This window comes from Camponotus vicinus, unplaced genomic scaffold (assembly GCF_025532165.1).
Source record: "Camponotus vicinus isolate PSW18456_S1 unplaced genomic scaffold, iyCamVici1.0 SCAF_7, whole genome shotgun sequence".
NCBI classification, from domain to species: Eukaryota; Metazoa; Arthropoda; class Insecta; order Hymenoptera; family Formicidae; genus Camponotus; species Camponotus vicinus.
The window spans coordinates 1,310,359-1,335,776 of NW_028141979.1; the positions used below are offsets into that span (position 1 = coordinate 1,310,359).

The 25,418-nt window shown below is 40.9% G+C and overlaps 2 protein-coding genes across 2 annotated transcripts in view; one reads left to right on the top strand and one right to left on the bottom strand.

The window, feature by feature from the left end:
- The window catches only part of LOC145974665 (uncharacterized), an 81,963-nt gene that overhangs the window by 43,966 nt on the left and 12,579 nt on the right, over positions 1-25,418 (bottom strand). The window lies entirely within an intron of this gene.
- Positions 1,428-5,114, top strand: LOC145974788 (runt-related transcription factor 2). Its single transcript, XM_083104801.1, has 4 exons — positions 1,428-2,091; positions 2,177-2,290; positions 3,548-3,658; positions 4,053-5,114. The coding sequence occupies exons 1-4, from the start codon at positions 1,770-1,772 to the stop codon at positions 4,505-4,507; spliced, it is 1,002 nt and encodes a 333-aa protein (XP_082960927.1). The 5' UTR covers positions 1,428-1,769; the 3' UTR covers positions 4,508-5,114.

Below are 25,418 nucleotides of genomic sequence, written 5' to 3' on the forward strand. Positions count from 1 at the left end.
TCATTTTTAACTCTTCCCATGCAAATTTGAAAAGAATCGTAGATGGAGCATTTTTCTTTTTGTTAATTTTTAAGAGATAAATCCTTTGATTTTCTAGGTCAATACATGTTTATGTTGTATACTACAAGATTTATGTTGATTAATAACCATGGTTTTACTTTCTAACGTAGATTTATCTCCTGCATTGTGGATGTGAAATTCATTGAGTTAAAGTTTTTTGACCACATCAATCATCCGCTATTTAGTCATTTGCTGATTATGTTAGTGAAATCGTCAACAAATCTCGTTCAGAATGGTACAAAAATACAAAATGTATGTATATGTGTGTGAAAAATATACAAGGACAACTTAAAAAAAAATCTAAAAAACATTTTCCTGCAAAATTATTTACCGCAATTTTATATAATCTTTTCAACGCTACTTGATGTAAAAGATAGATTTTGTAAATAACTCTATTTTATGACATTATTTATATAATATAAATTTATATATTATATGATATTAGATAATGAGATAAATTGATTTACAGAATTTAACCTTTAATAATATCTTACAAAAGATAGTCTACGATCTTGTAAGATATCATGATATTCATCCATATAATAAATTCGCGTACATATAATATATTCTCGTATAAAAAATATACAAGTCGGTCAATTGAATTTTTTCTCTAATTTTCGCATAGAATATAAACAAAAAAAATTTTAACTAAATTTACAAAGAAGACGTCCTGTTTGCTTCTGAAAGACTGCCACAAATATAAAAGATAAAAACTTTTTTCAGTATTTTTAAATTATATACATTACTTCGAAATATATTTGAAAAGCATACATCGCGCAAATTAAAAAGAAAATATAGCACGCACAGAAGCTTTGTCGGTTCACCGCTTGGGCAAGACGCATTAGCCTTGGAGGTCAAGAAACGCGTCCAGCTGTCGGAGTCGGATCGTGGAGATCGCTCGCGAGTGGTGGGGTAGTTCGAACACGTGCGCGTGAGAATTTACGTCGTCACGTAAACGTGGCGTAGGTGGAAAGGTAGTGACGAGAAGAGCATGACGAGGAGAGCAGAACGCGAGAAGGCAGAGATGCCGAGGAAGGGAGACAGGTGAACCGGGGTAGAAGGAGAGACGACGGAGACGGGAGTGAGAAGGGGCGAGAGAATGGAAGAGAGATGGAGCGAGAGAGAAAGGGAGATCGAGTGGATATGTTAAGGAAGAGCGGAGGCGCCAAGCCACCCTTGGCGAGCCAGGCAGCAGGCAGGCAGCCCCTTTCGCAAAGCACCCCCTAAGCCTGGTTAGGGGCGAAGGCGGCGAGCCGCGGAGGCCACAACACGACCGCCGTCCTCATTGGTCGACGCGCTTGTCCTGGGTGGGGCTCCGGAAAAATTGGAGGGGAGAAAAATCCCCCCTAAATAGCTGCGGCTACAGCCACGAAAAACTAGAATCCGCTCAGCCGGCATCGAGTGCGCGTCAGTCCGATTTATTTTACAATTTCGTGGTACGAAGGTGTAGCCGAAACATCAACTCGAATCTGGAGCACAATAAGCTTTCTTCGCTAAGAGAAAGAGAGATAGAGAAAGTGAGGGGGCACAAGGAGATAACTCGTGTTTACCGTTTATCGTGCTTATTATTTTTTCGCGAATGTGACAGTGAATTATGAAGAGGCCAGTGATCGGTTGTGTTAGCCGCATCAGTGCGCGTACAGGTTTAAATTCGTGAAAGAATAATCAAACGCTTTCTTGTTGGACATTCTGCTAAAATTGGCGAAAGAATGCATTTGCCGGATGGTCCGCTGGCGATGGAAACCTACAAGGCGATTTACGAAACCCTCAGAAGCTGCCATGGGGATTTGGTGCAGACAGGAAGTCCCACCATCCTGTGTTCCACGCTACCGTGCCACTGGAGATCAAACAAGTCTCTTCCGGTAGCGTTCAAGGTCATAGCGCTCGACGAAGTCAGCGACGGCACCCTGGTCACCATTAGGGCGGGTAATGACGAAAACTTTTTCGGCGAACTGAGAAATTGCACGGCCGTCATGAAGAATCAAGTCGCCAAATTTAACGATCTTAGATTCGTCGGTCGCAGTGGAAGAGGTGAGTTTAAGAGCTTGCACAGTCACGTGCGAGTCCTCTACTTATCCGCTAAACTTTTAGAATCAGATTTCGTTTTCGTTTACAGGAAAATCATTTTCACTGACAATCCAGATCAGCTCGATACCTCACCAAGTAGCCACGTATTCCAAAGCCATCAAGGTCACGGTAGATGGACCACGCGAACCAAGATCTAAAACGAGTAAGTCGATATATACACGATACGTTCGATTCGATCGTAGTTGCCAGTAAACATACAACTTATAACGTATAACGAAACGAGAACAAACTCTTATATACACAACAATCTTTCAACGTAAACGGGGCACTCGATAACGAATATTTCGACGAATTTAAATTAGAGGGAAATAAGATTCCCATCTTTCGTCTTTTTTTAAAAATACGTCAAACAACGGGAAACGAACGATGATACGCGTTACCTACAAATCCAATACACGATACGTTAATCGCGTCCGAGTCGGGGAACGAGGGGCGCAAGAAGGGGGCAGGAAGAGGTAAAGGGGGCAGGGCGGTGGTGTGTTTTCGGGTCGGCGGGCGAAAAGTCGTCGGAAGCTCCGTGACCACCGCGGAATCCGCAAACGGGGCCTCGCGGGCGTTTAATAATCCGGCGTATATCTGGCGGACCTCAAACCGCGAGGTGGTGGCGGTTGGCGCTGAACGGTTGCCGCGAGCCCTCGACGCCCGAGCGTCGGCGGCTCGCACGTGTACGAACGAATGGAGCGAGCGAGAGCGCGCGCACATGCACATGCACGCCGCCGCGCATATGCATATACGGCCGTAACAAGGGGAGGTTGGCGCAAGAGCGAGACGACTCCTTGGCATCGTGTCAAATCCGCGTCAACGAGATCCACGCGTCGTACATTGCATTCCTTGGCTCTACATTCGCGTTTGTTTTCCCCGAAACCGGCCGCCGGTTGGTCGCCGCGGCGCGTTAAGTCGGACTGTTTATTAGCCGGCAGCCGGTGGAAAGGAGTCGGAAGGGGACCCGGGACGGAGAGGGCAAGGGGATCGAGATAGACGTCTGCGAAAGAGAAGCCGCGTTTGTTTATCGCACCGCATATGGCGGTAGCATGTGCCGCGCCACGAAAAGCCGCGCACCACGTCGTAATAATGGATTTTATGCCACGCTCGTATAAACAGGAGATACACTAGCTGCTGCTCCTCCGGATCGCCCGGGGAAGCGCCGTTAATCTTCGCTTTTATAGGTCTTGGGTTCCTTCTTTCTGGTGTTTGTCGGTTCGTTAGTCACCGCGTCACCGAGGCTTCGTCTTCTCGCGACAGTGAATCGTGCGTAACGGTTTCACAAGTCGGTCTTTAAGTTTTATTTTTTTCTCGCGGATTTACAACATGCATGTATTATGGTCGTCATCAATTTAAAAACTTTGCGAGATAGAATATCCAGATAAAATTCATTTGTTTATTATCATTCATTTTACAGATTGTCAATATATCCCAGGATTTCCCGGCTTGGGTGGCTTACTCAATCCCTGGCTAGATACCGCATATCTCGGACACACCTGGCATATGCCGCATCCTGCTCTACTTAAAGGTAAAGTCGCATGAGCCAAGAAAAAAAAGAAAGAGAGAAAAAAAAGAAAAACAAACAAAAACGTCTCGGTGTATCGCGAACGCGAGAAGAAAAGGTCTCAAAAGAGAGCCCGCGCGCTTACGAGAGAATCCGCGTTATCGATTTCGTCGAGTCCGCGACGCCTGCCGATGATTCATACCCCGTGAGCCGGACCGAGGGGTGAGTCTGAGCTCTCTTTTCCCACAGCGAACCCCTCTAACGCTCCCCCTCGCCCCGCTCTCACCACGCGTATGTCCCGTCCGTCGTTGAAACAACAATGCGACTTGCACCCTACGTTCACCCCCGCCCGAACGATCGGCCGAGATTAACCGATTCTATATATCTCTGTCTTTCTCTCTCTTCCCCTCTACATCAGGAGCGATGCCAATGCCACCACCCGCGGACCTGTTCAATCCGAGCTTCCCGCCGGTCTTCTCGCCGTATACGTTCGATCCCATCAAATACTCGGAATACGCTGCACTGACGGCTGGTACGACGACGATGACAACTGTATCGACGACAGCAACAACGGCCGGCATTCTGTGTAGCCCGTCCAGATCGTCACCCGGTGGTAACACATCTAGCAACGACTCACCGACCGAAGAGGCTCGAAGTGCCTTCGTGCCCCTTCGAATCAACACTCTGCCGCCGAGCACGTCCTCGACGTCGCCGCCGGACAAAAGCGCGAGGAGGTCAACCGAAGGCGTGAGAAACTCGTTAAAGGCACCTAGCGCTCTCATCTCCCAGAGGCTATCGCAATCGGAGAGGAGGAGTCCATCGCCGACGAAATCATCGACGAAAACAGTCTGGAGACCATACTCGAAGCCGTAGATCCGGAGACGGATTCGTGCGACAATGACAATTCAATGTCCCGAAAGGCTAGTGACAGATAATCGCCCTGATGAAGGCGACGTCGTTTCTGATGCGAGCATCAGATTTTTAACTCGGAAAAATGACTTTGCGTATCGTTTTTCCGGGGGTTCGCGCACGCGAGTGCGTATATTTTTCTCTTCGGTTTTACGAAGACAAGAAGAACACGGGAGAAAGATGGGAAGTCATTTTCTCGATTTAAGCCTCTAAAGCATTGTTCGTAATTTATGAATAATTTTATTAATAAATTGAAAATTTATAAAATTCCTGACGAATTCTATAAATTTGGACAAATGTACATATGTATGTAAACGAATTGTATACATGGTGTATATAGAGTTCGTGGACAATAAAGTAGTTATAAAGAGGCAAGAATTTATCTGCATTCGTGTGTTCATGAAAGTGTACGTGCAAGTAAAAATGAGTGAATGAGTGATGAAAAGGAGACAGAGACCAAAAGACAGAGATACCGATATTATTTATATTATAAGAAAGATATTTATCAGAAAGATTTAATGTAAACAGAGATGGTATAAAATATAGAGATGCGACGCGAGAGAAGAATAAAATCGAGATCTATACGTGAAAATACCTAAACATGTCTGTCATTTAATCTCACCTCTGTTTTCAGCACCTTTTTCAAGTTAAACTCAAACGATCGATCACCATTATATCCCACGTATACGTATAAGAATGATCGATATATCGCGCGCGCGCGCGCGCGAGATCTATTCTCAAAAGTGTCAGAAAAAAGTATCGTCGAATAGTTGAAGCGTTGGAAGCAGAAAGGAAGAATATGAAAGAGAGCGGAACGCGCTCCGTGATGCTGCAAGGGGGATCCATATATATATTTTTTTTTTTCGGTCGCGATTTAAATCTGAATGGTCGTACCGCCGCGCAATCGTCCCGTCTCTCTCGTGCGCGCGTAGAGGATCCCATACGGCGAACACAAGGGTGAATGGTTTATATCGAGGGGAGTGCGTGAGATCTGTATTAGTACCTATGGAAGCTCGGGACATCAGCGGTTCTCAAGTACGTCGAGAATCAATCCGAGACGAGTCAGTGGTTCTTCGCCAAAATCGGCGCGGACATTCCTGGAGGTCCAATTGTTTATTTTTTATTTTTCTTTTTACTAATAAAATATACACGTCTAAATTTTAGGCACAGATGATAGAGATGAGATCGCGGGCCTCCATGACGTTCGCTTGATTCAACGAGACGTCGCGTCACGCGAAATGTCTGTCGGGATTGTATCCCTGCCATCAACGCTGAAACATGACCTGGGGTAAGGGATAGTTTTTTTTCTGAATTGTTCCGGTCGTGTTTGTCAACTGGTGCACAGAGCACGAGTGCAGTTAATCTCGGTGACGTCGAATAACTCAATTTTCGCATTCCGGTTGCAGGTGCGACGTATGCGCGCGCTGTCGCCGATATATATATGTATATATATGTATATATATTCTCCGGATCGAGAAAACGCCCCGCGGCAAAAATTCGATACGCGGCACGTAACGTGTTGGCGCGATGTAAAATCTTGATCAGATTGCCTTGATTAAAAATCGCGATCGGATCGCGCGTCCCGAAATGCTCCGAAAACCGGTCACCGAGCGACCGGTCGCACGCACAGCTTTGCACGGGGCGCTTAATAGGATTAGCTCCAGCGAGAAAATGAGAACCGCGTTGACACCCTGCAGCCGTGGGGCTGTTCGTTGACGAGTAGACAACGGAACCAAGCAACCATGAAGGGTCACCGCACGAACCGATCCAAGCCAATCCGACGCGCGAGCCAACTGGCGCTAACTAATGTTTGCTCAAAGAATCGTCATGTATAATTGAGTCAGCCCGCCGATGGCACGGGATGAAAAAATCAACGGCAGGGATAGCGGACGTGCGGATGTCCGGGACTGAATAATCGACTTTCGGTGTACACAGATCTCCGCTCGCGAATCTCGCGATTTCGGGACAAACCGCTCTTATATTATAGGAGGATCTCTGGCATTTTATTACGCGTCACGATGTCGAGCGACTGCATTTGACCTCGTAATCTCGCGATTAAGTATAAAGAGGAGTGGAACATTTTTCGAGCTAATCACGTTAATTGTAGCATTATCGGATTTGCATAGAAAATGTATATTAACATGCGAAGGTTCCGTGCGTAATGGTCTATACCTCTCGCGTGCATTATCATAAAAAATTCACGATGGGAGAATTTCATTTCAAAAATATCGAGTCACAAATTTGTTCCAATTACCCTGTACAACGAGGTAAATGAAATTATTTTTGCAAACATGGAGATCGGCAAAAAGCCAACAGGGTACCAACAAGACCTCAGGACGAGCAATCAAAGTATAATGCGACGCGGAAGGAGCGGTTGATTTGCGCGAGCGTACTTCGTCGACGCGTTGACAGAGGAGGACGTCGATCCTCTTCGCTAGTCTAGAATCGTGAGGGCCCTGGTTGGAGGGTCCTAGAGTTAGGCAATCAGCGTTGATGAGGGGGTCAGGTCGAGGGGCAAAGGGCTCGGACAATTAGTAACTTCCCCGCTTCCTCTCCTGCGTGTCGCTCGTTCTCTCGTCCCGGTTCACCTGGCCAACAACGCGCCGACCGCAGGCGTTACGCATGCGAAAGAGGCTGCCGCTGTGGATGTGCGGAGGTCAGGACGTTGCGTTTACGTAGGATGCGTGGATCGCGTTGTACGCACAGGATTACGCGCGCTCGTAAAGGTCCCTCTCCCACGATTGCGGAGGCAGTGTCAACGCGATCGGTCTACTTCGCGTAAATTCACGCCGTTCACGCCGAGAGAATAAATGAACACTCTCGCGAAAAAGTCAAGATACTTTACTCTTGGGTACAGAGACGAAAAATACACATTTATATTGTGTAGGTGCAATATTTTAAAATCGAATAAATCTCTATTAATAATTTCAACGTGTCAAGTTAACCGATAAAAAGATCCAGTCTACTTTAGAGAGTGAAAGAAAATCAATTTTTTTACATTTTCTGAAAGTATTTTCTGATGTCCGAAGAATGTCTTTTAAATTTTACATGAAAAATTCACAAAATTAACGGAGTTATAAGATTTTAAGATGGCGCGCGGGCATTTAAATGGGGCTGCAAAACTTTAAACGCGTCTTTCACAAAACATTGTTTTCAAAATTGATATAATAATTACCTTGAAAACAAATGGGATATCTTCTAAATATTCTATAAAAGAAGGAAACTAGATCGTTTATTCGTTTCAAATTTTTATATGATTAAAAAAAAGTTAAATATCCAAGATCTAAAAATACTGACACATCGTTTCAACAAATGTAAAATGTCAGAGATAAATTTTTCATATTCTTAAAAAAAAATTCTAAAAATTATCAATCTTTCATACTGCTAGAATAAACTAGGTTTTTAAGTTTTTCGATTTGTATTTTTCGTAGATGGTGATTGAATTTCTAGATCGCGAGATACACGAGGACGCAATAAAACAGAAATGAACAAAAGGACGCCCGCAGCGCGCCACTCAAAGGATCTTAATCATCCCTGCGAATCCTTGGCAAACTAATCTATAAAAGAATCGTCCCCACAGACTCTCTCCCGAACGGTACACTAATTGTTCTTGCGATGAAACGTGTCGAGGATTACACGGCGGCGTCTCGCAGGAATCCGGGGGAAGGGGAAGACCGCGGAAATAATAAGCCTCTTTCGAGAGGCATTCGGCGACGTCAACGAAGACGAGATTTCTCCTTCCCTCACGCACAGAATCGTCGTCGTCTTCATCTTCGTCTTCGCGGCAGGCGCCCCGCTCTTCGCATTTAAACGTCTTTTACTCTCGCGACTGCTCGAGGGCGGAGGCAAAGACGGCCGTCGCGCGACCTTAGAAAAAAACGCTTAACGAGCTGTTTTGCATCGCAATGCCTCGACCTCGTTATCGGTTATCGACCCGTTCCGCGGCCGCCGTCGCGGATTAAAGAGTAACCCGCGCCGCAGTCACGTGTACGTCATCCAGTACGTACTGCGTTCACGCATTCAGCGTTTGTTTCCGTCGAGGCGCGGTCGTTTGACCGTGTCGATTGGCGGCGGACGAGAGTTGTTGAAAAGGCGAATCGTTTCGGCGGAAATCACCGATTTTCAGGCCGCGTTCCGCGCTAAATCGCCGCGAAACGCGGATCGATCTTTCCGCATTTGTTTCCGAGAGGAAACTTGTTTTTCGCTCGCGAAACGAGGTGGAGAGGAGGTGGGGGGAGCAGGCCGCGCTCTTTTGTTCCTTTGCGTGTTGGATTTTTTATTTTCTTTTTTTTTTGTTCGCTCTCCGACCACCTACACGTTTCTTTTTTTATTTCGCTGCTTTTTTCATTAACAATATCGAGAATACGAGTACTGAAAGAGCCTTAGATCCATCTTACAAGGAACACTATTCAATTGATGATAAAATCGCACAGAATTCTTTACGTAGATCGAAAGTATATGTCACAGAGGTCAGGAAAATATAAATTAAAAATGTTATCGCTAAGGAAAAAATGTGTAATAAATCACTAATTTAATCTTTTATTTATTCTATAATTTATCAATTGAATAGTGTTCCTTGTTAGAAATGCCATTAAAGACAATACGGTACCATTTATCAAACTATTTTTAAATAATACCTTAGTGTTATACCTGGCAGATCGTAATTGTTACGGTTGTGAAACGTAACTAAAAGTACCTTTATTGGTGTGAGAATAATAGGTAAGAATGAAAGAATAATAGGCAAGATGAAAGAATGCTTAAAGAACGAAAATATGGTAACATATGGTCGAAACTTTCAAATCGTAATATTTTATGAGAACAATTCAATTTTTTTCTCAGACCTTCACGATGGGGTTTATGACCTCAATCAGTTTGTGTTGGAAAAATACATGAGCCAAAGGTCGATCGTTTGTTTGGCAACCCGACATTGATAAAAATACAACTTAAAAAGGTAGAAAAATAATTTAAGTAATTAAAGTAAGAAGTTGTAAGATTGTCAAGCTTTCTAAATTTTGTTCTGTAACAAGCGCACATGATTTACTCGTGCTTTCTCCCGTTTACAATTTGCCGGCATTTTCAATCAGAAAGTCACTTTTGCGCATTCAGAGTCAAGTTACGCGATTCGAATATGAATCTCACGATTTTAACCACGTTACTGACGTTAACCACGCTGACCCGAAAATCCACGAAATCGGTTCTCCGATCAAATTCCTAAGCTAAGTTCGAAGCGTTTGGGCCGGACCCTCGATTTCTTTTTGCGAGGGTCCATCCAGCTTCCATCCAGCGACAGAACGGAACTCATCAGTCCGGGAGGAAGTGGACACGTCGGAACAATTTCCTTACACCGTCTCTCCTTCCACCGTCCTCGTACAACCCAACACCACCCCCTTGAACCGGCAGCCTCGTTTCTACCTCGTCATCGCAGCCGCTACTGAAATTCTGACCCCTCAGCGATTGACCAATTTGCCAAATCGATTCACGTCGAAATGAACCTACGTAATATCTCCAGTTGGCTACTCCCTCTCTCTCTCTCTCTTTCTCTTTCTCGTACACGCTCCTTTACATAACCAGAAGCTTTCGTTACAGCGTGCGAGAAAATCATCGAGAATCGAATACATCATAACTCGAATGCATAATTGCAAAGTTTCCAAAATTTATATAAAATCATTTTATGTAGTTGAGAAATTTTTAATTGACAAAGTATTTAATATTGAAATACTCAAAAATTATATAATGCAATAAATTTTTTCGTTAAAGCAAAGTCGATTTTCAAAGAATTATTATTTATCGTCAAAATATTTTGTAATAAATATGAAAAAAATTAAAGATATTAAACTTTATTATGAAAAATAATGGTAAAATATACATTTTGCACATACATTTTGAAAATTTATCGAAATTGAGGACACGTGTATTGGTAAAGATATATTTACGGTCTTATATTGGCTATCAACGGAAGAAGAATAAGGGATGCAGGAGGGTTAGATTGGGGTCTAGACGTACATGGCAAAAGCACCCCGGCATTTTTAATGCCGGAGCAAGTAGGTACTTAGTACCTATCCTCTCGGAAGCAGAGGGAGAGAGAGAGAGAGAAAGAGAACCTCGTGTACCCACCCTCCAGATATTACCCTTTGGAATAGCTGCAAAAATTATGGACAGCCGATAGGCCAGCAGCCGCTGCAGGGGTGCGTCTCATCCATTTAGGTCCATCACACATGACTGGATAGGGTGAGACTTATCCCGCAGAGGTTCTCACATAGATTACGAGCTTCCCGCCCTCCTCGGTGACACTGACTAGGCGGATAACAGGAAATGCTGCTTCGTTCTCAATTTTAAACTCGCCTCTTTACAACTTTTCTTACGATGGACAAGAATTGTTTGACGATTTAAGCGAGGCGTCATTGAATAATCATTCGATATTAATTATTTGAATCAAATCGCTCGACTTTTATCTGAACAGACGCAAACATCGCGCGTTCGATATTTACGTGGACCGAGTATCAGACGGATCTTTTGTAAGCAGCATCTGTCTTGTAATCCTGTATAAAAAAAAATCTTGAAAATATTATGGAGCGAAATCCTGCTTACCAACGTTGTTCATATTTCAAAGGCGACACCGCGGCACACTTTTTCGAGAAGCAAGCGTGTCGTTACTGATCCTAAAGATTGCTTGGACGTATAGTGCAGACTATGGGGAGGGATGAGCTCGCCCTTCCAGAGCAGATTTATCGATTATTCTTGGTCCAGTGGTCCCCTTTCATCGAAAGCGGCATGCCTTATTCGGTGGCGTATGTGTATAGCGCGTGAGGTTTACGAAGGCAAACAATCTAAACATTTGCAACATTATTGTCACGAAATTAAAACTGATAACATTGTCCTGTCAATTAACATCATAATCTAAGTAATAAACAAGCGTAATTGATTGTATTTATTGATTAATAGATAAGAAAATTGCTGCATATTCAAAGAATTTATTTAATTAAAAAGTATTATATAATTAAAAAGAGGGCATTAAAGGATAAAGTTGTTTCTCAATTTTTTTATAAACAATTTTATAGATGCGATATTCGTTTATATTACGTCACACTTCCTTCCCGCATCTATCATTGATGTCGTCGACTGTACACGAAACACGCGGCTCTACCGATGTACATAACACCGCATTCTAACGCGTGTGCACGCACACACGCTCGCGCACACTCGCTGCACTCTCACCCTTCGTACAGCGTATTACGGTCGTCGGGGGTAAACCACCCTGGCCTCTAGGAGCCGAGAGCGGGAGCCCGCAGGGGTACGCCGCGACAACCCCCGTAGCAACCCCTCAAAATCAACCAAACTCCCCTCCCCCCTTCGCCTTTCAACTGCACCTTCGCCTTATACTCCCTTTCGAAACCTCCTGATCCATTCTATAGACGTTAATATCACGTGGGTATCCATTCGCGTCGGATTCTTTCTCGAAAGTCTTAGATATCGATATCGCATGCGACATCTGATAATCGCTGATATGGAAAATAAGAAATCTTATTCGATATACAATTCTGATGCAGTAATAAATTTTTTTTATAAATTTATAAAATAATATAAAATATAAAATAAAATTTTACGCACATAAAACAATTTTTTGTGGAAATGATAAATATTGATGATGTTATTATAAATAACAAATTGTTAATGTGCATATGTGTATCAAAAATAAATTTTAAAGAAAAACATCAACAATTGTTGACACTGTAAATAGAATCCCTGCCATTGATGAGACACGCATGCGACAATGAAACCAGTGACAATATACGCGTTCTACTTGTGTGCATGTTGCGTACCCAGGGTTCTTTGTACCGAGGCTACCACTAGAAATAGGGTGGCTGAATATATTGGGGAGAGCTAACACCATTATCTAATACTCCTCAACGGCCATATGTGGTATCCCAGCATCGTGCCATTCTCGAAAATTTTTGGCACGGTCGTCTCAAAACTACAATGCAGTGTTTTTCTTTTATGAAAAGTCGAAATCTTTTCCGACATAAAATTGCGAAAATCTAAATTTTATTATAATAATCGACAGACATCGTTTCTTATATAAAACTAATAAAACAAACTAAACTGATTGATAAGAGGCAACACACAATCTGTCTTGAAAAACCGATGTAATTAATCTTGAAAATAAGAGTTTAAATTTAAAATACATGATCTTTCTTTAATTTTTAAATTTTTATTTAAAATTAATATAAAGGATTAGTCATCCTTTATATTAATGTTATGTCATTTTGTTATGTCGCTTGAATTAACTATTAGTTTAAACCGATAGATTTATACGGCACGTGAACCGATTAAACATGCCAATAAAAGGCTATTTTTCACTTTACACGTGCTTGTATTTTTCTTCATATTTAAAACTATAGATTTTTTCAAATTGTTCTATATGATTTTTCAAACACAATGAATTTTGGATATATAACCTAACTGAACTTTGGTTATGCTTAGTTTCGAAATCGTTACGCTTAGTCTTTGTATCAATAAATGACCGGACGAAATTCTTTGTACCATGAAAAATCGTTGTGGAACGGAAATGTCGACCACGCGCGTCGAATTTTGTAGATTGGAACGAGGTCTCCGGTCCTAAATACATAGAATAACTAAATGACACATTTATACGAGATTATGAAATTTTACGATATTGTAATATTATTGGAAAAATCTCCTGTTACAAAATATATTTTAAATAATTTTATAAATCTTATATAAATATAATATTGCAAGATTTATAAAATATATTTAGGCGAATATTTTGCCTAATAATTTTCATATTAATTCGCGCAAACATAAAACGTCACGAAACAATCGAGGAAACAGATTGCAGACAAGATACTTCATTAGTAACTCAAGCGGATGTCTTACAAGATCCCTTTAATCTAGCCACTGCCAGTGCGGAAATCCCAAATCGCATTTCTCTCTTTCTGCAAGATTGAGGCAACCCTCGCGCGACGCTATCGAGACGCGAAGCGGAGGGTGACGCGAGCAAGAGGGTGGTCGGAAAGAATCGTGATCCGTTTCGCTCCCCTCGCTTATGGGCTCTCTGCACTGAGGAGTGGAGAAATGGAACGAAAGAAAAAAAAAGAGGTAGACGCAGGTTCTCTTTTCACCAAAAACGAGAACTTTAGGTCAGTAGGTCTCTCGTGGGGTAACATTGCGAGGAGAATATTTATATGTTCGAACGGTCATTTATAAACCTCCATTGGCAGCTCGTACCTCCTGTAAACCTTGCCACACTCGAAGAAAAAAAGAGAGAGACGAAGAAAGAGAGAGAGACATCATTCTTCGAAGATCATAAAGAAGAGAAGCAGCGCGATCAGCAGAGACTGAACGGAAGGGACAAAAACACGCAAAAGACAGTGCCTGTGCGCCTCGTGAAACTTTCTTGAAAAACTTAATGACTTACATTCGACTCACTTCGTCTCACGCATACCGTGACGGATGCGTCCTTCTCTCTTCTCTTGGAACCGATATGTCCCGAATTCGCGCGAGGGCCAAGTAAATTTATTGCGAGTCGTACGCCCGGCGCCGTTAGAAAGCTCCCCGTAAACTTTTACGGTACGAGCGAACCGCTTTATATTTCTGCTTGGAAAATTATATGGCGCGTGGCTCCATGCTAGTAGTGGGGAAACTAAAGAGAGGGATTTTATTTTTTTTTTGTGATGAACCCCAGTTGGTTGCGCGCGCCCGCACGAATGAGATAATTTACAAAAGAATATCGTTAAGCCGAAACCGACGGGTTGCCTTACGTGAAAGTTTCAATGCTGTCGTGCCTGTATGACCTTGACCATAATACGGCACTGTGGCGTGACTTCATTACGCTGCTGGAAGTGTGAAGGACTTATTTCAGTAGTGCTTTTATTCGCATTTTTTTCGAAAGCATTTTTTCGATAAATGGGAACAAAGGCATTTTCGTATATCTAGCATTCTCTGCATACCTAATTTTGCAATTCGATGAAATTTTGCAACGGTGATTTCAGCAAGAGATTTGCAGTCACTCGACCGAATTGTGCAATCTTGTAGATTATTCGATCTGTCACCACGAATGCTCGCATTCTGGACGCGTACAATTCCCATTCGCGCAAGCGATCTCTCACATAAGTGAATCAGGTAAAAGTGGGTGAGATCAGGTAATTGAGACATCTTTATCCCCGAATGAGAGACGTCGTCCAAGATGCCATGGTACAATCACCCGAAATCTTATACGATCTTCTCGCGGACAATACGACTCAACGATATAATACCGAGCATCCTGGTGCGAGCCGCGCCAGGGCCCGAAAGAACGTCTCTTCCGGGACATTCATCGACGAGCAAAATGTAGGATCATCTCACGCGATGCGTGGGTGCCGTTGGTCGAGAGATTCATAGCTCATGTTTCCAAGAGCAAGGAAAAAATCGATCGAGAAATCGCATTAATAACTATATTTTTTTTAAATCTACACATAATTATAATTTTTCTTAAAAGAAGCAAATAAAATATATATAAAAATAACAAGCATTATTTAATAGAATACGTATTAATGCGACAAGATAAATTGATTAATAAATATCTGCAGTTTTGACAGATTTATAGAAAAATCACCGACTTGAAATAGTTTAGCGAATCCTACACACATGCATTCGGTAGTCGCAAAGCTACGTTCGTGGACCGAGCGTTCTCGGTTTCATCGAGAGACGCGTCTCCCTCCAACTTTGGCTAGGCATGAATGAAATCGGTCCGGGCATGAAAACCGCGCGGATGAATGGAAAACGGCGGCCGAAGGCGTTTTCACGGCGATCCGCGCGGTGTGTGTTTGGTGACTCGACGTAAATCACTGAAAATCTGCTTTATGCTCGCGGGTGCAAACAGCGGCGGACCCGCCTCCCCGCATCGGGTTCATCGACAATGGCAATCCGCCCTCCGGAGCGCGTAACTTCGAGGCGGATCGCATAATAAACACGTTTCTCGTCAGCACTCTCGATGCAACGTCCTGGAAAACGCGAGCCGCCTGTAAATAAAGAACGTATTCTGGCACTCGACAAAACGCGAGATAAATGGACACTGCCCGGCACATGGATCGCCAGCCCCCCCGCTCTCCTCCCTATCCACCACCCTTGTCGTTTGCTCGGCCGCTCGCTCCCGGAGGGACTACATTTCTCTCTCTTTCTCAATCTATCTCTCTTTCTCACGATGCAAACTAAGCGATTCCATGTACTTTCATTCTAAGAGTATAAAACATTCAATGCTAGATACTGCCTTTGGCTACAACATTTTTTTCTGCACGTTTAATCGCATTTCTTCCGAATAAATCTCTGTTAGAGAAAAGTCAAATTAACAAAAAGAAAAATAAAACTTGTAGAGAAAATTTGTAAGAAACTTGTAGAGAATCGTAATTATACATTTATCGGCAATATACATATATATATATATATATATATATATATATATATATATTTTTTTAAATTATAGTTCAAGTTATTATATATAATATATATATAATAACGAACAATAATTTAAAAAATTTTTTTTAATATTGTCCATGACAATTTATTTTTTTTAATGAAATAATATATCTATTTTACTACAGTTTTTAAAGTTATTTTTTTGATAAATTTGATAATATGCAATAAAATAAAATTTTCAATAGTCGTTCATAAGATATTATCATTTGTAATGTTTTTAGATATGAACGGAAAAACAAAATAACTCTATTATTTAAAAAACAAAGATTCTATTATAATTATTATTATTTAAATTCTATTATTTAAAAAAATAGCTAAATGTATAGACTTAACCGAACATAGTATACATATACATATATATATATATATGTTTTAGATTGTAATGATTATGATTCACTACAATTGTATCTATTCCAATTCGAAACATGATGAATTTTTAGATCTGGCAAGATTTATGAACATCTACAGACATAATTATTTGTTCTGGGGAACGCCTTTATGGGAAAGTAAATGTCAATGGAATTGGAAGAAGGCCATCGCGCCTTTATTCATGGTATAGGATGCAAGAAACTATTTTAGTCTACCTTATGCAGCTTCCAAAATATTACATATCCGAAGAGTGGAAGATCGAGACATTTCTGTCAAAAAAAAACTCGAACAAATTATTCTAAGATTCGTCTCTATGAGTACACCCAGTCGGGGACTGACCTGACTATTGTTAGATAAATTATGGTATTAGCAGGGATCAATACATAGGAATTCAATAGAAACTTACCAACTTTTCACGCAAAATCAAAATGTGTAAACGAGAAAAATTATTATCGAAAAAAAAAATAATGACAAATTTATATGAATAAATATAAATCTATTATATGATATTAATTTGAATATATTTTGCCAGTTTCAAGATAAATTTTTCTAATGTCTCGTCATCACACAACAAAAGTTATTTTCGTGTTAAACTTTACCCGTTACTAGAATGCCATATTCCAGAGCCGCAGGGTGGGCTATTCTGGTTCACATATTTTTAGACGAAATTGTAATCCACGTTCATCATCGACGCCGGCTTCTATCAAGCATAAAGAACGATACCTCTGCACGAAATATTAATAAAGTGAATAATAATAAATTCATGAGGTGAATCTTAGAGAATTCATTATGACACAAAATACTTTTTCGGTCAAAATATTTTTGACATAAAAATATGATATAAACAATAGGAATATTTATATTACAATAAAAAATCTATAATATTATCTTCTATTTATAATTTTAATAGATATATGTATTCAAGTAATATGAAAAGTTTTGAGACATAAAGTTGTCTCGTTATACAATCTGACATGTCTCCCTGTTTTCTCAGAAACCGCGAGACAAAAGTCAAAAAGATTCTCATGTCAGAAGCTACCTCAGTCAAGATGAAACCTCAAGAATCATGCCACGAAACCTCCTGCTTGCCAAACGTCCAACCAAAACGCTCAAAAATACAAATTCAGCGAACAAAGAGAGATGCGTTATCGTCTCTACGGGGGGTTCCGGTCACATCGGTTCTGGCAATCGTTCCACTGTCACGCGCGAGAGAAAGACATTACGACAGACTAGGGCGCGCGCACATATAGAAAAAAGGGACTATCCAAAGAAAAAAAACATTTTCATGGAACGTCGTCTCATTATGGATATCGACCCCCCGCTGCGTTGACCTCGAGAGTTACAAGCGTTCTGGAATCTGTCTCATCCCTATTTCCTTCTTCTTAAACGTCGCTTTCCGTTAAACATGAATCACTCTGCTCTACATTTGCGACAATTTTTTCTAGTTCATCGTAGGTCATCATAGCAGTTCCACAACAGCTATAAATAAAAGCCACGAGTCAACGAGGAATAATTTAACAAAAGTTGCATCTGGAAGTCTGCGTGCGATGAAAGAAATTTAAATTTGTAGTTATAAATAAATTTTTCCATCAAATAATTTTCTATCAAATAAAAATATAAGCATACAAAATATAAAATAAAAAATATAAAATATAAAAAATTTCTATGATAATTTTCAATTTATGTAAAAAAAATATTAATACTATAATCTTACGCCTGGATTTTCTACCAACGATTATTAGTATGTTAACGAGATATACAATACTATTAAATTAAGACAAAACAACGAGAAGATATAATTACAAATATAAACTGTATTGTACCATTGCAGGTTAAATGCAATTTAGCTATAATCTTTCGAAACAACCTTTGCGTTAGCGCATTCTGGACCATCGGTCATCCGCAATAGAGAGATTCCACGATGCGGTATGTAGGTTGGGTTTTGCGGGTGTTTATGGAACCAACAGCACGCCCATTCTGATCCCTCTTACTCATCGCCCAAAATCTCGACTGTATTCTCTTTGGATTTCAACTCTTATTTTAATTGTACGTGTCTAATGAAAGTGCAGCTGTCATTGCACAATTGAAAGAATTATCGTAATCTTGCATCTCACAAAATAGAAACACTATAAAATTTATCTCAGAAACACTATAAAATTTATCTCAGAAACACTATAAAATTTATATTACGTATTAATACTGAATATGTGTCATAATCTGTGACATCAAATGTTACGTTGAAATAATAAAATTGAATCAAATGTTTTGTTGAAATAATAAAAGTAAACTAATTTGAAAAAAATATCTAAAAAATAAAAAATCATGGATATTATATATATATGTTTACACTATCAAAAAATCGATTATAATTGCATAATAAAAAAAGTCATAATTGAAATTTTTATTTCTATAGTTTACTGTTATAATGTTGATAATAATATACATATATAATCTTATCTGTAGTAATAATATAACTTTAAATATAATTGTCACTAAAAACAATTAATTAATTTATGATAATTACAATTATCTATTTTCTCTCCGTATACGTTTACGATTCTAATTTATATATCAAGCACGATATTAGCAATATTTTCTATTGTGTATACTATATTTTTTCTTTTAATTTTTGATGTAATTTTTGTGTTTAAAAAGATTAGTGTAATCTCAAGATATAAAAAATAAATGGATCTATATTTTTTTTCTCCGTATTTTGATATCCCACTCGCGCGCGTGTATCTCTTCCTTCTTCCTGTTGCGGTCACCCACGCAAATTTCGTCCATCTATCACCGTCCGTACGACAATAAGGGTGAAAAGAACTGGACGGAAAGGAAGATTACATAACGGCGAAGGAGAGTTTTCCTAAATTTCGGAACTAACAAAATTCGTTCCGATTCGTTCCGGCAGTAATGCGCTTACGACACGTCTGGTATATCCCTGGGAACGGTACCGGGTCGCCCAACGTGCTAAGAAGATCTAAAGAGTCGGTTTTATGCACCACAGACCACCCCGGAGGAGAGCTGAACTCTACCACGCGCTCGCTCACCCACGTTCCAACCATGATGATAATTTATCTAACCTCCATTCATTGCGTTTATTATCTAACTCGTCGAGTTGTCTCGGCAGTTATTCCGGTGACGACGCTGCCTTTACAGATTCTCTCGATTTGTTATTGCATCCGCTGAATAAATACATCACTTCCACATCTTCTTCGCTTATTATATTTTCTTATTTAATTTCTCGTTTGTAGCCAGCGCGCGGATACAAGCTCGATGCAAAGTAAAAATATAAGGCCAAAGTAAAAATATATTCTCTCTCTTTCCGTCTCGATCGAAAGATCCAACGGAGAATGAACCCCGACCCATAACCCCGTCGCGTATAACCACGGATTGCCGGGGTTCTTTATGGGCAATCTATGGTGATGGAGATGATAGGCAACGAGATATACGTAAACCTGATTCTGGAGGATCTTCCGCGACCCTACTCGAGTACGTACGTAGCTGGAGAGGCGCTGGGAAGAACCGCCTCGATTCCCCAATAGTTTAACTTACGGCCGGATTTACTGGCGGAGATAGGCGAACTCCCGCGCATTGGCTGATAGACCCGCGACACCTACGCTCTCACGAATCCTCAGCGATCCTCAAACTTTTCCGAGTATACGTCGCTGTTTGCCGATCGCGCGCGATCGATCGTAACTGCATCCCACTTTCGAAATATTTGTATCAATTTGAATAATAAATAATTGTCATAGATTTAAAACACGACATGACGCTATATTTAATTAATCACAGGCTGTCGAATGAAGTGTTTTATAAATATATCTCTCTTTCTCTCTCCACTGATATCGTTCTAACTCAGTTTCTGGAAAGAAAAATTTAATAATAACCAACGATTGAAAAAGAGGAAATCATAGCTGATTAATTGATTTGATCATTTGATCTATTAATTACGCGGATGCCTCTCAAAAAATATTGAATAAAAAATCTCGGCTATGATGTCGGTAAGCGCGCGGAAAATGTCACCGGACACCATATCCGAGGCTAGTTTCTCCGGTATCGGAAAAAACGTGGACAGGAAGCTTCTCGAAGCGACGTGGAAGCACCCCTGCTTCCGTGGCAGCCAGCGGCAAAAGAGAGCGGCGAGCAAAGCGTTCAAGAGAGCGTGCGCGAGTGAAAGGGAAAAAGAACAGGCACAGAGAGAAAGGGAGGCGGAAGGGTGCGGAAGGGAGAGAGGTCGCGGGAGGATGAGAGCAAAGAGCGGAGGGATGAGCTTGGTCTCATCTTGCCTCCACAAAGCGGCGCCGCATCAGATAGCATTTGTTTTAAATATATGGATCGGGGGGTATGGGGCCCAGGGCGTGATGGCTGGTAGGGATGCCACGGAGAAAAAGAGAAAGGGAGAAGCGGATACAATACCCCATATCCTACGCAGGGACCACCCTCCGCCCGTCGCGAACGTACGAGAGAGAGAAAGAGAGACAGAGACAAAGGGAGGAAGAATGGATGAAGCAGAGGGCAAAAGCAAGACGGGAAGAGAGTTTCACGGTATACGACACAACTCGTTTCCTCGGTATTCCCCCCAGTTTCGGGAGCCAATACTCCAACTCCCCCCCCTCCCGATCCCTCCAAATCTACCGAACGAGTCTGCTCTCCGTCCGACCTTCTCCTCTATCCTCCCTGCGGCCAGATATCGGCTTCCCAATAACCTAACCGACTGCTCCGCGCACCGGCTACCAGTGCGGTATCCGTGTCCTGGTTTCCTTCCAAAACCTCTCCGAATATCCTGCGATCCTTACTTCGGTGGAAAGGAGAGAAGGGGAGGAACGAGAAGATTTGTCGAGAGAATTGTTCGCATTTTTTAAACGTGTACGAATGTAATCGAGTACGATAAAACGTTGATAAAAGAAAGAGAAAATAAGATTGCGCAAAGATCAGGTCAGTAATGAATTAGATGATCGATTAGCGATAAAAAATTCAACCGAGAGAACCCTGCTAATAGCCTAAGGACGACACTTGTCATTGATAGATCGCTATACATAAATCTTTCTTGCATAACAAATGTGACAACCAAACTGAATTTATGAATCATTTTTCTTCTTTCCCGAGGTCATTCCCAACTTTCCTCGGAAACTTAAAAATTTTGAATGGTTTCGGAGTTACTTATGGATACAATGGGCCCAACAATAGGCGCTGTTTCACGCCGATATCCGACTTCCTCCCGCGTGCACGCTTCCAACGTGGTCATAAATGAATCATGGACAGCACGAGTGACCGCGAAGCTTCCCGAGAAAAAACCGAGACCCGTCCGCGTGTCTTAAACAAAGAAACCTCGGAAGGATGTAATCGATGTAGTCAATGACGTGAAAGAAAGCTCGCGTCCACAGGAATGTTTTGTAACCCAGCGGGACACTAGATTCTCAAGAAAAAAAAGGAGAAAGGAAGAAAAAGAAAAAAATTCGAAAAATTTCAAACTGAGCATATTTCATTGCCATAGAAAAAAAAATGCACTTATTCACATTAAGACGTCTTTAACGGTGTCTCAATAATAATTTGTGCGGATTGTGACAATTTTATCGACGCAACGCGAAATATATATGGAAAATTGAATTCTTAATTAATCATCGCATAAAGATTGTTCGCGCATTCCTTCTCCTTCCACAGTATTTCGAGGAAATCGCGCACGCGGAATGTCCGCGACGCACAATTGCACAATGCAACAAACGAGACATTTATCCGGTAGCATTCCTTCGTTCCGATCGGATCACCGGTAGCCGAAGCCCGATGCACGCGAGCGAGATGCGAGAAACGCGCACGGCACCGGGAGGACGGAAGGGAGGAGAAAAGGCAGCAGGCACTTTGTCCAGGGGTCAGAGGTCACTCGAATTTCACACGTGGATTAACTCTCCGGCGAGTGGAGTGCGCTTAACTTCCTTCCTCCTCGTCCTCCGGCTTCCTCTCTCGTTCCTCCTTCCTCGTCCGCGCTTCCATCCAACCGGCCCTTCCTCCCCGCACCCCCTCGCCCACGCCGTCCCCTCCTCGCGAAAAGCCTTGCTGCGCGAATTCCGAGATCCACCCTGTACAGCCGCTAATGAACGCCCGCGCGAGCTGCGACAACCACCATCTCCCCCCGCCCGCGCGCACACACACACGCTCTTCCCCCTCACTTACCCCTCCCCCTTCCCCCTCCCCGGCAATATATAGTACACGGGAGTAGTGCATGACAACGAGCACACCTGGCCGATGAAGTCGGGGACGCTTTCTCTCTCTCTCTTCCTCTTTCTCTCTCTCTCTCCCTCTCGTGGTGGGGGATCGGTCGGGGTGTGATATTCGCGCGCGGTGATCGTATTAAATCTCCTTCGAGCCGTGCTTTTCACCTTGCCCGCTCATGCCCGCCGGCCGCGTCGTCCATCGGTCTCGTAATTTAACCTGACTTCAAATAAAACCATCGGGGACCGGGGTATTCGCATCCTCCCCCTCCCCCTGACACATCCGCTCCAATTTAGAAGTAGTCGGAGGAACGATGATCGCGGAGTCTTTCACGAAATATCGAAGCTAATACTAATCTGATGAAAATTTTTCGCAGTGTCAGCAAATTTATTTCACGATCGACGCACTTTGAAGACATTGATGTGACAATTGGCATAATTCGTTGCTGCGAATATTTGCACTGTATATTCGAATAACTTTAATTAATTTTAGTAGCATGCTGGAATAACTTTTTTAAGAATTGGAAATTTTTTTAACGTATAGAAGTATTCTTTAGTAAATAGTTTTAAAATCGAGATAAATATTGACATATGAAATAAATATTACGTGGAATACGAAAGAGTAGTTATATTGTAATATGTATTAAAAGAAGAAACGTTTACAGTAATTTCATTGATGCTTTTTTTAAAGAAGATCTGAATAAATAAAAAAATATATGGTAATATTCAATTTCTTGATCAGATTGAATTGTGTGAATATCGGTCTGATCGTAAAATGCCCAAAGAGAATATATTAAAAGACTGCAATAAAGTTATACTTAATGAGCACAAAACATGCTAGAAATCTATAAAACAGTACAATCAGAAAAAGGAAGAGCTCGTCTATAAAACGTATATTAACACCATATACTCAAAGTTTTTCTATAATAACAAATTTATTTATAAATTAATACTATCACTAAAAAATTGATATACGTATATGTATATACAATATAAATATATATATATATATATATATATATATATACACAATTTTAAAATATAATATAAAATAAATATGATTTTTCCTCTCTATTATTAATAATTATGATAATTTTTATTAGAATAATTAACTGAAAAGGTCCGATAAAATAAATTATTGCGATAAAATAATCGCTTATCAATTCTATCGCAATAAACGATGCAATGTGCTACGCTGCATAATTTTATAATTATTCTGCAAAATCCAGTAATTAAAAAAAATATTTCCAAAAATGTGGAGACTCGCCAAGACAGGTAATGGATTAATATTCACTCATTAATTGGAAGGCGCTTATTATAAAAAATCCTTGCACTTTTTTCATAGACAATTTACAAACAGTTCAATAAATTATACTGTTTTGCGAATCGGAAATTAGATCCGCTTGCCATAACAACAAAGCCGGCAAAATCTACTAAGAAATGTTGACTATTTGAATGTTTTTCCTAACCCTCGATTTCAAAGATAATATTTTCGAAAGCTTCAATTTTTAGTTTCGACCAGAGACACTTTCCAGCGAGCCTCGTGAAAAATTATTTCTCGATGCGGAGTATCGCGTTCGAAAAACTCGCTACGCGAAAGCACTTCGACCGAAAGCATAGGTCTGATCGAAAAATAGATTCGCGAGAAGTGCAGCAAACGATTCTGCTTGCAGTGAACGAAAATCGCGCGCGATTCTCTTTTTCCCGATGTCGAGTGAAATTTACGATCGTCTTGAAAGAAAAAAAAACAACGGTTTTCCCGCACTTTGCGAAGAAAGACTTTCGGCGGTATCGTTAATTTTCTTTCGACCTCTTTTTTTTCCAAGAGTTGTTTTTCCATAAAATTTTACCGTTTGCACCGTTACCGAAATATTACTTTTTTGCATCAACGTCGGCAGCGTAAAAATGGCGAAGTACATTTTATTACGAGCGGCAACTCGCGCTCCCAGCGGCGCAGCGAGATTCTTTTTATGAATTTATGCGAAGTTACTTTCCCCCGAGACTTTTTTTATTATGCGGCAATCCGTGTCCTCGGTTTTAACTTTAAGGGTTATATTGCAGCGATACCAACACGCCTCAATATCGGTGAGCTCGTACGATATTTACTGTCTCGTCCTTTTTATTATTTTATTTTTGTTTCGCTTTCTCCGGCGAAAGATTAACTTTATTACATAGGATAGCAGTGTGTGTAGTTTCAACCCTTTCCTTTCGATCTTCCGTTATTCAAAAGATGCGAAAGAATATGCGCAGCGATCTCGAACCCTTTCTCAACATTTTATGATTTTTCAGAGAAATGGCCGAGGAAAGTATTCATTTTCTGTATTATATATGGGTCAGTCATATAACGGACAAAACATTTTTTACCGTTTCCTCTTCTTCGTCTAACTTTTGTTAGAACTCTAGAAAGAATTAAATACAAAAGTATAAATTTTTGCATCGCTCGTTTGTATGCATACATCGCGATCTAAACAAAACTAAAAATAATCTTAAAATACGATTCAAAAACTGTCTCTCTCGATTTTGCATTAAAACACCAATTAAAAAAAAAGATTTTATTTACTGATTGATCTGCGTGAGAAAAAGATATGTTTAGGGGAGATAATTTCTTTAAAAAATCGTTCAAATAAATTATAATAAAATTATTTCCACAGCAGGAAAAAAAAAGGTCAAGTTTTCAAAGATTCTACTTTTTCCTTCAAAGCCATTTCTTTGCATAAAAAAGTTAAAAGAAAACGATAACCTACTTTCAGTCAACACCGTTGAACATTATGATGACTTTTTTATGGACGGTGTGGACAGCAATATGCGAGGTCAAAAAACGGTATACA

Excerpts from the sequence above, each read along its gene's own strand:
- LOC145974788 (XM_083104801.1), top strand. The coding sequence starts at position 1,770 with ATGCATTTGCCGGATGGTCCGCTGGCGATGGAAACCTACAAGGCGATT. Across the intron at positions 2,092-2,176 it reads CGTCGGTCGCAGTGGAAGAG|GAAAATCATTTTCACTGACA; the intron begins GTGAGTTTAAGA and ends TTTCGTTTACAG. Across the intron at positions 2,291-3,547 it reads CGAACCAAGATCTAAAACGA|ATTGTCAATATATCCCAGGA; the intron begins GTAAGTCGATAT and ends TTCATTTTACAG.